The 14,325-nt window shown below is 39.2% G+C and overlaps 1 protein-coding gene across 2 annotated transcripts in view; it reads left to right on the forward strand.

Annotated features, from left to right (window-relative positions):
* The window catches only part of LOC124717189 (ADP-dependent glucokinase), an 87,910-nt gene that overhangs the window by 52,747 nt on the left and 20,838 nt on the right, over positions 1-14,325 (forward strand). Inside the window, exons 5-6 of one of the 2 annotated variants that reach the window (XM_047243966.1) lie at positions 1,397-1,560; positions 10,422-10,528. In XM_047243966.1, the coding sequence (XP_047099922.1) occupies positions 1,397-1,560; positions 10,422-10,528 (271 nt within the window). The remainder of the gene's footprint in view (positions 1-1,396; positions 1,561-10,421; positions 10,529-14,325) is intronic. The other variant, XM_047243967.1, reaches the window with a different exon arrangement.

The following is a 14,325-nucleotide window of genomic DNA, read 5'->3' on the forward strand; positions in this document are numbered from 1 at the left end:
CAAATAGCAATCTCTTGCCATTGTTTCGCTAATGAGACGATTCCTCTCTCTTTTTTAAAAAAAATTGTAAGCAGTGGTAGCATGCACAAAAGCAAGCCATGCCGCGAGCGGTGACAGGCCGTAAACACTCCCTATCAGAATGCGACAAACAATGCATGACACAGTACAGTAATGCATACTCAGCTTAGAGTGACGTAAACACCTATAACAAAGAGAACAGCACTTATCAGATCAAAGAAAAATAAGCAATCAATTCAAACCAGACGAAGCACGTGAAAAAGGAAGGGTACCCGTATAAATACGGACGGAGCGCCTGACACATAGTAATGACTACCTGGTAAAGCTTAACTGCTGAGCTTACGATTTGAACCAAACTATTGTAGATATATCATCACTCATTCAATCTAATTGTGTCTCATATTACAATGGACCAACTATGTTTCGATTTGGAGGTGCGGCCTAAAACTTTTCTCTCCTCTTGATTTCGAGTCTCATTTTTCAGGTGCGGCTTAGATTTGAGTGCGGCTAAGATTCAAGTAAATATGGTAGGTGTTTGTTCCTTTGATGGCAGTTAGTGGGGGCAAACTGCTGAATGAAGAGCTGTTCCACTGCACAAGCAATGCCACCGTCCCATCTCGGAAGCGGGATGGTTCCTCTGAAAGGGCACGGCCGACTTCCTTCCCTAATCCGATGAGACCGATGACCACGCTGTCTGGTCTCCTTCCCCAAACAACCAAGCTGCGATACTTTTACAGTTCAGCGTATGTTGTGCTTTCTTGACTGCAATCCTGTTCTGCCATTTTATGTAGGAGATACAAAGTAGGAAAGGAAAGTATAGACATTTCACATTCAGTTTTGTGTGTAGTTGTTAACAGTTTATTGAACACAGAAATATATATGGAATAGTTTTCTGTAAGAGATGAAAGTAACAGTATTGCACAGTACATATTTGTGATGAAACATCATGTTGTAAAACAGCTATTAGTAAGTTATTATGAAATGTGCTGTCATAGCTTATTTTTGATAATTTCTTGTATCATTGACCAAGCAGACACTTCCAACTGTAATAATGAGTCCTTGCTCAGCTTACATAAAATTTCTTTATTCTGATTTTGTGTTTTGCTGATTTCAGCACATTTTGTGGGCCATTAAGTAATTAATAAGCTCCTGTAACCTTCTGCCTGGTTGAACTTCTAATTTAGTTAATTCACAGCCTTTAGCAGTGTCAATATTAATGGTTTCACTTGCTGAAACCTTTTAAAGTATGTGGAGATGTGATACTTGTAACTTTTCTCTATATTGATCTGTGATTTTAACGGCACAAAATGTTTGTTTGTTGCATTTCTATCTCTGATTCTCAGACTTTTTCATGTATCCCTGTTTCCAACTTTTGTAGGGGAACGAATGCAGTTGCTGGCCAGAGTGCGGGAGCAGATGCGCAGCCGTCCCGCTTCCACAAAAGTGCACTTTGAGATGGCGTCTTTCAGTGAGCCTAAGATGCTGCACGATCTCACTATGTACATTATTCCATTTTCAGATTCTCTTGGTATGAATGAACAGGTTAGAATTAGCAGTATCTCCCTCTCTTCTCTGTTTGTATGAGCATTTCGGGTGGGTCTGTAACATTACTTTGCAAGTCACTGGAACAGTACCGATGTACAAGTTGAAATGTTATTGGATGTCGTGTGGGCACTGTTGTTCAGAGAGACAAGGAGAATTTTGTATTGTTGTTTGTACGAGTATTAATGCTATGTAAAGGGCTACGCCTGTGTTCACTGGAAAAAACTGAAGACCATACATTAGGAAATCTCACTCCCTATTCTGCAAATAGAGGAGAAACTTGGAAAGTTAATTTAAAGTCATGGCGAAGAAATAAAACTTGTAAGTGTGTTGGGGACTGCAAGAAGCACAATCTTGCAGTAGCATTTCTGAAAATGGTAAATTAGTTAATATTGAATATAAGTGTTAGAAAGTTTTTTCTGAATTTATTTGTCCAGAATGTTGCCTTGTACGAAAGTGAAATGTGGACAATGAACAGTTCACACAAGAAGAGAATAAGAGCTTAAAAATGTTATCCTACAGAAGAATGTTTAAATTAGATGGGATAACTAAAAAGGAGTTACAGAATCAAACTGCATGCCAATGGTGTGTTGTCTCAGTTGTGCAACTGGATTCATGACTAGGTGTCAGAAACATCACAGTTCATAGTTGTTAACGGGAAGTCAATAAGTAAAACAAAAATGATGTCTGGGGTTCTCCAGTGAACTGTTTGTGGGTCCTCTGCTGTTGAATTTACAAAAATGATTTGGGAGACATTCTGAGCGCCCCCCTCAGATTATTTGCAGATGATGCCATCATCTGTCATTTAATAAAGTCTCTGAAAGATGAAGCCAAATTGCAAAAGTGATTTAGACAAGAGATCTGTGTGGTGCAAAAAGTGGCTAATGACCATACACAATAAAAAGTGTGAGGTCCTCCCACCTGAATAGTGAAAAAAGTCCATTAAATTTCACTTACATGAATATCAAACAAATTTAAAAATTTTTGATTCAACTAAATACCGAGGGATTATTATTACGAACAACTTAAACTGAATCTTCTCATAAAAATGTTGTAGCAGAAGGCAAACCAAAAACTGTGTTTTATTGGCAGAAAACTTAAAAGATGCGACAAAGCTACTACAGAGATTATCTACACTACACTTGTTTGTCATCTTACTGAGTACTTGTGTGCATTATGGAATCCTTACCAGGTAGGATTAATGGAGGATGTAAAAAAAGTTTCAAGAAGGGCAACTTTTTTTGTAGTATCGTGAAAGAGTGGCAGTGGTATGCATGTCAAGGTGGCAATGATTAAAACAAAGGCATTTTTTGTTGCAGCAAGGTCTTTTCACAAAATTTCAATCACTAACATTCTCTCCCAAATGAAAAAATATTTTGTTGACTCAGACCTACATAGTGGAAGTGACCATCCAAATAAAATAAGTGAAACCAGTGCTCACTCGTAAGTGTTCATTTTTCCCTATATGCTATAAAGAAGTGGTACAGTCAAGAAACAGTCTGAAAGTGTTTCTGTGGCCCCTCTGCCAAACACTTTAGTGTGAATTGCAGAGTAATAATCTAGATGTAGGTGAATGAAGCATTTATTATTGGAGAAAAGAAATTTACAGCACAAGTTGACTTAAAGAATTGCTTGATATGACACATCCTGAGGCATCAGTGACACACCATTTTGGTAATGGAAGGAAATATGTGGGGAGGAGGGGGGTAAAAGGTGTAGGGAGAGAAAAAAGGAGGAACACAGTAAGGAGGTTTCAGTGCAAGTTCCAGTGAATGTAGGGTGCAGCCTTTAAGCAAAGTTGACAATAGTTGCATGGTATAGACTGGCGTGGAGAGCTGCATGAAACCAGTTTTCGGACTGAAGACCGCAACATTTAAGCTGCTTCTTAAATATACTCCTCTCTGCAACATGTTACATACATGGGAAGGAAATTAATCCCTTTGATACAGTATAAATAAAAATTTTAAGAGGTGTAAGAATAGAAGGTTTATTTGCATTGCACATTCTGAAAGGGCCAAAGTTAAAGATACAGATAACAAATTTAAACAGAGTGGGGTGAAGCATTGCTGAGGAGTTAAAATTACTATGCAGCCATCCAGATTCAGGTTCTCCACCCAAAATCTATTGATGTAGATGCTAATTCATTGGTTCAAAAAGGTCGTGACCGATTTTCTTCCTCCATCCTTTACTCACTGTCAGCTTGTGCCCCATCTCTAAAGACTACATCGCTGACAGGACACAAAATTGTAATCCTCCCTTAACTCTCTAACACCCCATCTCTTTTGTCTCATCAATTTTCCTTCGTAACTGCCATAATTATCAAAGCACTTTCAATACTATGTAGCAGACTTCTTTTATTTTTAAAGTTGCTCTTAGAATATTGCCATTACCAAACAATGGAAAATCCAGGATGGAATAATAACAATATTATGAACAGGATAGTTGCTACTCACCATATAGCGGATATGCTGAGTTGTAGATAGGCACATCAAAAAGACTGTCAGCAAGTAACCTTTTGTCCTAACAGACTTCCATCAGAAATACACACATGCACACAAATGCAACCCACGCACATGACCACAGTTCTGGGTGCTAAGGCCAAACAGCAAGCGGCAGCATATGATGCGAGAAGCAACTGGGTGGTGGGAGTGAGGAGGAGTTTGGGGCGGGGAGTAAGGGGGGATGGCAGGATACGTGTGGGGGATGATAAAGGGCTGCTTGTAGGAGCATACAGAAACGAGTCGGGAAGAGAGTAGGGCAGCTAGGTGCAGTTGGGAGGTTAGATGAAGGGCAAGGAGGTGGGGTGTCAGAAAAGAAGAGACATTTGGTGCATTGGTGGAATAGAGGGCTGTATAGTGCTGGAATGGGAAAAGGGAAGTGGCTAGGTGAGTAAGGGGAATGACTAACAGAGGTTGAGGCCAGAAAACTATATTGCGGGGAGAGTTCTCACATGTGCAGTTAAGAAAAGCTGAAGAAAGGATCCAGATGGCACAGGCTGTGAAGCAGTCACTGAAATGAAGAACATCGTGTTGGCAGTGTGTCCACCAGCTGTGTGGTCCAGCTGTTTCTTGGTCGCAGTTGTTAGTGTCCACTCAGGCGGAGGCAGTAGACTACCGCGTTGTGTGTGTGTGTGTGTGTGTGTGTGTGTGTGTGTGTGTGTGTGTGTGTGTGTGTGTGTGTGCGCTGTAATGGGTGAGGGTTGTGCAGAAAGTACCATTTGCATTTATGACAAGGTGTGTATTTTAATGAATTAGGACTGTTTCAGTTTTCAAGCTCCCCATCTCATAGATTTTGAATGGCACATCAGTTTTGAATGTGTTAGACAGAACATTTCAGATGTTTTTGATGTTCTCAATTGCTCAAAACAATTAATTTTTGTTTTCAATCACAAAAAAAACTGCCATGATTTTGTTCACAGACTGAAGCTTCATTTGTAATTATTGTTTTTCAGCCTCGATTGTAATTACACCACGGAATAATTTGCTACTCAGAACTAACACTTAACATTTAAAGAAAAAGTTTCATCACCTGTCATGATCCATCTCTCTGATACTGGACGAAAAATTCGCTCACAGATTTCACTTTGCTTTTGGGGAACATAAAATTAAATTTTGTAAAGAATTAGTGTCCTCTGTTGCCTAGGATGCCTTTAAACATTCCATATGGAGTTAATTGCTATGTGGCAATTTTAAAGTAGTTGTCAAAGCAATATTTATTTATTTATTTATTTATTTTTTGCTATGTCTGCACTTTTCTCTCCAGTGTGCACATTTATACAGCTTTCCCAAAATATCAACGCTACTTCATTTTTCTTCATTCATTTATGAAGATCTACAAGTGCCACACAGTTCATAGTAAGTTTGACTTGTGTTGTGTTGAGGGATCAAATTCCTGGCTGTACCTTGCATGCAGTGTGACTGTTTGTTTTAGGTGTTATTTTAGCTTGTTTTGCAAAGTGAAACCAACAAATGTGTGAGAGACTTTACAGCTCCTCTTCAGTGATTAGTTCAATCAGCACTACGGACAGCGGTATGTTTCATCTTATTGTATAGACAATATGTCTCGTAGTTTCAGAACATACAAGTACCTTGCTCAGCCAAGAAAGTGAGACTGAATGGCTGCTCTGTATAAGTTACACTATGCATGGAGAGCAACAAAAGTAGTCTCTCTCTCTCTCTCTCTCTCTCTCTCTCTCTCTCTCTCTCTCTCTCTCTCCCTCTCTCTGAAATTCCATGTCTGCCTTCGTATCGTGAAATGGGTTATCACTTTTTGTGACAGACTAATGTTGAGGAATTTTGCATGTTTTGTTTTTGACTGTCATCAGTTGCTTGTGTCATTATTGTGTAATACATGAGAGTAATACATGTGTTACTGTTGAAAATATTCAATGTTAGAAAATACAATATAAAATGGACAGATAAAAAATCTATTCACTAAGTGACAGCAGGAGAAAATACACACAAGGTATGGAAATGCACAAGCTTTTGGAGCCAAGGGCTTCTTCTACCAGAGGGATTGAAGGAGAAGGAAGAGCCAGTACAGCAGCTCTTGTGGGATATCTGAAAGATGATCTGCTTTTTCGAAAGTCAAGTATACATCAAATTCCTTCTGAGTATGGTAAAAGACACAGAGGGCAAACGATCCATAAGCAATGGAATGCAGTTGAGTAATCAGATGATCCTGAGAGAATCAGATTGGGAAATGAGACACTAAAAGTGGGGATGGATTTTGGTATATTGGGAGCAAAATAACTAACAATGAATAATCTTGTAATAATGAGAAAACCTTACTGAGAAAGGGAAATTCGCTAACATTGAACTTAAATTTAAGTGATCTATTGATCTGATGGAATTACATTTTCCTGGAGACACGCGTCTCAATTCTATCTTCGGTAAGGATAAAATCTGAAGTAATGAGTTAAAAATTGTGACCAGGCCAGGGCACACATTTTAGTTCATTACTTCAGATAATATCCTTATTGAAGGTAAAGTTGAGACTCATATATCTGCAGGAAAATGTAATTCTGTCAGATCAGTAGATCATCTACACCTGAGGTACAGGCAGGATTTCCCCATTACGTACAAAGCTGGGGTGCTGTTCCAGTATCAGAGAGCCTTGGCAGTACTGATGATTTAAGAAAGAGAAAATGGGCTGAAGGCATGAATTGAGGTTTGTGTTAGAGAGCACATTAGACTAGGATAGTCCATGAAGCTGTGTGAGCCACAGTGCCAGAACGGTGCAGTGGTCAGTAAGCAGGTGATCGGTGTTAAAGTTCCATCCTTGGCACAAATTTTAGTTCATTACTTCAACTTCTATCCCTCTCTAAGTAAATTTAAGTGTTAGGAAGTCCTTTCTAAAGTTATATGTCTGAGCGTAACTTTGTATGGAAATTAAATGCGGACAATAGGCAGTTCACACAAGAAAATAATGGATATTTTTCAAATGTGGTGCCTAGAAGAATGATAAAGATTATATGGGTAGATTGACTAATTAATAAAGAGGTTTCTAAATGAGATTGGGGAGATAAGAAATCTTGGCACAACTTCAATAAAAGAAGGGATCGGTTAATGGAATGCACATGGTGCATCAAGGAATCATCACTTTGATAATGGGGGCAGGTGTGAGGAGTAAAATTGTAGAGGGAGACAAAGGCTTGACTATGGAAACCAGGTTCATACAGTATTGATTTCAGTAGTTATATGGGGATGTAGAGGCTTACACTGGATATACGTGGGTGGGAAGTTCCATCAGACCATTCTTTGGACTGAAGACTACAAAATCAATCAAGGAAAAATGTTGTTGCTTAATATTAGAAATGTGGTGTGGAAAATTCATTGTATGATTGGTAAATACTTAGATTTTTTGTAGAATAACACACAGCTAGCATGGTTGCAAGTAGTGAGAGTTGAAGTTTTAGAACAGCTGATGTGGTGGTGGGATTTGGAACTATGCCACTATGTGAGTCATAGTGTGACATATGATGTGTGGCTATAAAATACGGGACTGATGCTGTTGTGGACTAAGAATGTATGTGCCAAAGATGAACGGCCAGGAGCTGTGAAGCATGAAGCCTTCTCAGTCGAATGCGGCATCACTGGTGTCTATAGACAAATCAGTGTGACCGTGTTCTTCATTTGTGTAAGCACTGTTAGTTTTTTTTTTTTTTTTTGCTGGAAAAATTATAAATATAATAATAGAGCAACGAATTGTCTTGAAATTTCACAAAAAATTTGGAAAAACTTCTACTGAAACCTTTCTTTACTAAAAGAAGTGTATGGTGAGGACTGTTTTGTCATGTACACAAGTTTTTGAGTGGATTGAGCTTTTTCAAGATGGCAGAATAGACGTTGAAGAGAAATCGCACCTAGGACGCCCTTCAACATTAAAAACAGATAGAAATATGGAAAAGTGTGTAATCCTGATTTGATCTGACCATCAGTTGAGTATTCAATCGATTGCTGAAACTGTGAGAATTGGCAAAGAATGCATAAAGCAAATTTTATCTAACCAATTTAATATGAATGTGCAAAACTGGTGCCAAAAGCTCTCGTGGTTGAAGATAAAGAATGTTGTAGTAATGTTTGTACTGACTCCTCGAACACCACTGAAAATAATCCTGATTTCTTGGAAAGGGTGATAACTTGTGAAGAATGTTGGTTTTTCACTTATGATCCAGAAACAAAGTGCAAGTCCATGCTTTGGAAGGGTCCAACTTTATTAACAGAAAAAAGTAGCTCGAATAAACAAATCAAGATTCAGATTACTTTTTGATACTAAAGGAAATGTGTGTATTCACTGGGTTTCTGAAGGTCAAACGACACTGAAGCACCAAAGAAAATGGCATAGGCATGCATATTCAAATACAGAGTTACGTAAACAGGCAGAATAAGGCATTGCAGTTGGCAATGCCTATATAAGATGACAAGTGTCTGGTGCAGTTGTTAGATCGGTTACTGCTGCTACAGTGGCAGGTTATCAAGATTTAAGTGAGTTGGACGTGGTGTCACCATCGGCGCAGAAGCGCTGGCACACAGCATCTCTGAGGTAGCGATGAAGTGGATATTTTCCCATATGACTATTTCAAGAGTATACCGTGAATATTAGGAATCCATAAAACATCAAATCTCAGACAACGCTGTGGCCGGAAAAAGACAAGTGAAACTCTTACACAAATATCTGCATATTTCAATTCTGGGTCGTCATCGAGTGTCAGCGTGCGAACGATTCAACGAAACATCAACTATATGGGCTTTCAGAGCCAAAGGCCCACTCGTATACTGTTGATGACTGCACGACACAAAACTTTATGCCTTGCCTGGCTTATCAACACTGACGTGACTGGAAACAGTTGCCTGGTGAGACGAGTCTTGTTTCAAATTGTATCAAGTGGATGGATGTGTATGGGTATGGAGACAGCCTCATGAATCCATGGACCCTGCATGTCAGCAGGGGACTGTTCAAGCTGGTGGGGGCTCCGTGCAGTTGGAGTGATATGGGCCACTGATACATCTAGATAGGATTTTGACAGGTGACACTTACGTAAGCATCCTGTCTGATCACCTGCATCCATTCATGTCCATTGTGTGGCTCCAGGAACACTCTTCTGAGTTTAAACACTTCCGCTGGCCACCAAACTCCCCAGACGTGAACATTGTTGAGCCTATCTGGGATGCCTTGCCATGTGCTGTTCAAAAGAGATATCCGCCCTCTCGTACTCTTATGGATTTATGGACAGCCCTGCGGGATTCATGGTTTCAGTTCCTTCCAGCACTACTTCAGACATTAGTCCAGTCCTTGCCATCTCATGTTGCTGCACTTCTGCATGTTTTTGGGGCCCTTACATGATAATAGACAGGTGTACCAGTTTATTTTGCTCTTCAGTGTATTAATTGACATTACTACACTGAGGTTCTTTCTCAAGAGAAAGGGAAAAGACCCAGATTGTGGAAGAACAAGTCACATGTTCTGCATCATGACAACACACCGGCTCACACCGCATTCTGTGTTAGAGGTTTCTAGCGAAGTACAATGTCCCAGTGTTAGAATACCCACCGTATTCACCTGACTTAGCACCTTGTGATTATAATCTATTCCTCAAGGTCAAATCTGCATGAAAATGACAAGATTTCAGTCCATTGAAGTAGTGAAAGGAAAAGTGTCACGCGCCATTGAGGAGCTCGCAGAGGAAGACTTGTGATACTGTTTCCTTCAACACACACAGAACATTATAGGGGTAGAGAAGGAGATTATATGTATGTTTTTGGAATAAAATGTTTTGCAGTAATACTACTATTATTTTATAGCAATGCCTCACATGATGCTACAGAATGACGTTAGTAGCAGCTCTTGTGAATTGTAACAATTAGTTTATATACAGTTTCAAAAATTAAACTTTCTGGGAGAGAAAGCCCCATGCGAGACATGGATTTGAACCAGAATCTTTGGGTTTTGTGGACAGATGCTCTACAGACTAAGCTATGCAGGTACTGGTGTAAGGAAAGTCGTCAGACCAAGTCGTGAGTTGTGACAGATAGCTCATTCCGTAGAGCATTTGTCTGTTAAAGGCAAAGGTTCCAGGTTTGAGTCCCAGTTGAGCGTACACTTTTAATCTTCCAGGAAGTTTTATATCGCCACACATTCTGCTGCAGGATCAAAATTCATATGGAATTTCAAAGCCACTTTTAATTCAGACTTCATTTTGTGAGCATTTAATAATACTTCTACTTACTTGCCTGTTTATATGCGTAGCATGGACACGTTCAATATAAATGCATGTAGTTTAGGACAACTTGCACTGTTTCTAGCTGTGAGAACAAGCTTTAAAACCTAGAGGTTGTGAAATGCTTAATATTCCCCACCAGGAACTGACGAACCTGCAGCACATCCTCCAGTTCGGTAACATCAGTCTGGTGTCAGACTCTAACCCTCGAGTTGCGACAGTCCTCGACCAGATGCGTCACGTGTTCAGGTACGTACTGCCCATCACTGCTCACACTGCTGTCGTCTTTAAGTCAGTTTGCATGTCAATAATTAGTTACTTGATGTGGAAGACGTGTAAATGACTGTTCTGTCATCTAAAAGATGAAACAAACAGAGCAGTAGCTTTAGCATGTGGAGCTTGTAACATTGCCCCCACTCTGTTTGTAACTGACATTAGTAGTAATATCCTCCTCCATTACTTCAAATGTTATTCTTATAATTATCACTGTTCATTTTCTCCAACCCGTGCCAAAAATTTCACTAGTACTTTCTTTGACCAATTAACATTTTTTAAGTAAAGGAGAAGTAATTCAAGTCGGGTATGATTTGAAGGCTGCTGAAACACAAGCATTTATGTGTTTAAATTACTGCACAGACACAAATTGCTATAGTTTTTGTTTGTCTATAAATTTCACTCATTTAGTCTGCTGTTGATATGCCAGGTATTGGCCCAGGTTTGCATCATATGTTCCACTCCTCATACATAAATCTATTAAATGGACTGTTGATACATATATCTAATGGTTGAAGTAAACTAGATAGCCCTCCTGGAATTAGAGTTGCCAGAATCATCAGTTCATTCAGTCTATTTTTAACATCATCTGTTCTGTGAGAACAAAACTGTTCCTGTAGTAACGGGGCTTCGTCAGTAGGCCTCCATGTTGCCTAGATCAAATTTTATCTGTCCACAACCTGATTTCTCACCCATCCATCCATCCATCCATCCATCCTTTACAATGTACATGGACAAAAACTCCTTTCAGCAATTCTTCCGTAGGAAGCGTCTTTCTTTTATAAATCAAAGGTGCTGGAAATTTTGTCCTATCAGCACAGCAGGATAAAATGACTGTGTAATAAGTCATTTCATGTCCTGAAGTTTTAACAATGATGCTTTTGTGACCTTCCACAGTTCTGTCAGAAGGCACATAAAGGTTAGGGGACTCTTGTCCATTTTTACAATTTGCGAAAGTTCAACTTCCGTCTTTTAGCTGTTTTAACGACAACTCGATGAAATTAAGCAATTTGTTCTTCATACCTGGTTGGCATCTTCTGTAATATTTTTGTATTGTTCTGCATACAAAGCTGATACCTCTTCATAAATCTGGAACACCACAATGTTGACCCAGTAAATTTGGCGATCCCTTTATTAGTGGATATTACTTTTGCTTGGTCAATGATCATTTTAGTAGAAACTGAAATTCCCTCTTGTCTGGTCTCAAAAATCCAAGTACTGTGTTCTGCTTGAAGTTTTGGCCATGTAACAGTTCCACTTCTCAGTTTATGTTTAATGCGAGGTGCTTTCTCTAAAACATCCTCCTGATTTTGTCAAGTTCTTCTCATTTTTTCAGTTGAATGAGGCCTGCAGTGTCTTTCTGCAGCCCTGTTTCCATGCTCTTTAGCATAGGCAATCATTTGCAGCTTAAATTCAATTGTAGAGCAGTGCCATTTTACAGTCTCTTTTTCAGTTAAAACCTCAGTATAGCTATGGCACAGGTGGATCTCAACATTAGACACAACAATGTATGAAGCCTGAATGAACAATATAAAAACTATTCACAATGGCTCATGTGCATCCACTGAACTCTATACAACTGGACTGTTCAACATTCACAAGGAAGCTAACAATGAAGTGCTTCAAGCTAAGGCATAGAAATTTTAAAGAAATGGAGCTTATAGCTACCTACCTTTAGCGAAGACTAGGTTATAGGATTCAAGCAGTTTTCTGGCCTATTTTTGAAGGAGAAAAAGTGTGTCTTACATGCTGGCAAGTACTATAATTTCAAACCTTTTTTTTCCTCTCTCTCTCTCTCTCTCTCTCTCTCTCTCTCTCTCTCTCTCTCTCTCTCTCTCTCTCTCTTCACTGACACCCCCACACAAAATGATGAAACGAAAAAAGTTTGTCTCTTACATTTTGCCTGTTCATGCAGGAAAACTTCATCATAAGGCATGATATTTTACTTTATTACTTCTCCACTACCAATTCTACTGGCAACACAGTGTGCAAACAGGATCCACTTATACCACTGAATGTACCTGCAAAATTACATCAGTGTATGACACGAAGACACATCGTTCAAGAGTTCTGACATCATAATGATTGAGAGATTAGTGAAAAACTTACTTTTGCTTAAAATGGAGTGCATATTCCCCAGACTACATTCATTAAGTGTTTTATAATGAGAGCACTTAGTGACATCAAACAAACTTTAAGCAAAATTTCAAATCTTTTCTAAGTTTTTCTCATTTACATGCTTAATGTCAGATATTTAACATATTAATCACATGTTGGAAGCTGTTTTGTACATGGAAATTAGATTCTTTAAAGAATTGGGAGTTTACTGGTTGCTTGCTAGACAGGAGGATTCATACATCTCTTCAATTACAGTGTCATTCCCACTTTTGATGTTGAGCACCGTTATTATCCTTGCTGCTGCTCTTCATCACATTTATGTTTTCTTTGTTCATCCTTCAGCTATATTCTCTGACAGGTATACTTTCCGCTCCTCTTTTAAAATTTTCTCTCTATTCATTCATTACTTCTCAAGCGTAAATATCAGATGTAATGTAATGTGATGTATGTACTGTTCCAGTGTGTCCAATCACATTGAGTTTATAATATTGGAGAAAGTGCTTGGACTACAGGAAAATTATTTACACTCAGATGGCTGAAATAGACTTATTTATATATTTATTTATCGAAGTCCAGTTTCCTGTGACAACAATGGACTGATTATATATAGAATAGCATTTACGTGAAATTTTGTGATAATTATTTCTTTTCTTTCACTTTTCCTTCTATTCTGATCATTGAACTAAGTTTATGGTGTCTACCACTATTTATTTTTTCTTATCTTTAGGCTTACTTCCTTCTGTTGTTATTGCACTGTTTAGGACTCTCAATATATGTTACTCTATATGTAGCTTTCCTACAGCATCTTCTTCCTCTCCCTGTCAGGTGTTCCTTCACTTTGACAAAAAGAGCCATAGGTTTTCATTATTTCAAACTATTTTGAATAATTTTGCAGTAATATTTATATCCACTGCTGTTAGTGCTGTTAAGACTACTCATAGTACTTCTGCAATACAACCATTAAAAATGTAAAAAAGTCACTACTAGTACTAAAAGCACCTTGACTTTTCTGCAGCAACTGCTGCTATTATGTTACTATACTAGCACTAATCTTGAAACTTCCTGGCAGATTAAAACTCTGTGCCCGACCGAGACTCGAACTCGGGACCTTTGCCTTTCGCGGGCAAGTGCTCTACCAACTGTGCTACCGAAGCACGACTCACGCCCGGTACTCATAGCTTTACTTCTGCCAGTACCTCGTCTCCTACCTTCCAAACTTTACAGAAGCTCTCCTCGCAGGAGAGCTTCTGTAAAGTTTGGAAGGTAAGAGACGAGGTACTGGCAGAAGTAAAGCTATGAGTACCGGGCGTGAGTCGTGCTTCGGTAGCACAGTTGGTAGAGCACTTGCCCGCGAAAGGCAAAGGTCCCGAGTTCGAGTCTCGGTCGGGCACATAGTTTTAATCTGCCAGGAAGTTTCATATCAGCGCACACTCCGCTGCAGAGTGAAAATCTCATTCTAGCACTAATCTTAATAATTCTACTGTAGTTACTTATTATGACAGTGGTATGGTCACTGCCCTCGGATAATTGAATAGCAGATTGTTGTGTGTAGCTTCCCTGTGTCTCTTTAATGTAGGACTAGATGGACACAGGTGCATGCATGGCCCCCCCCCCCCCCCCCCCCCCCCCCACACACACACACATACACACACATA

The sequence above is a fragment of the Schistocerca piceifrons genome, chromosome 9 (assembly GCF_021461385.2).
Source record: "Schistocerca piceifrons isolate TAMUIC-IGC-003096 chromosome 9, iqSchPice1.1, whole genome shotgun sequence".
Lineage (NCBI taxonomy): Eukaryota > Metazoa > Arthropoda > Insecta > Orthoptera > Acrididae > Schistocerca > Schistocerca piceifrons.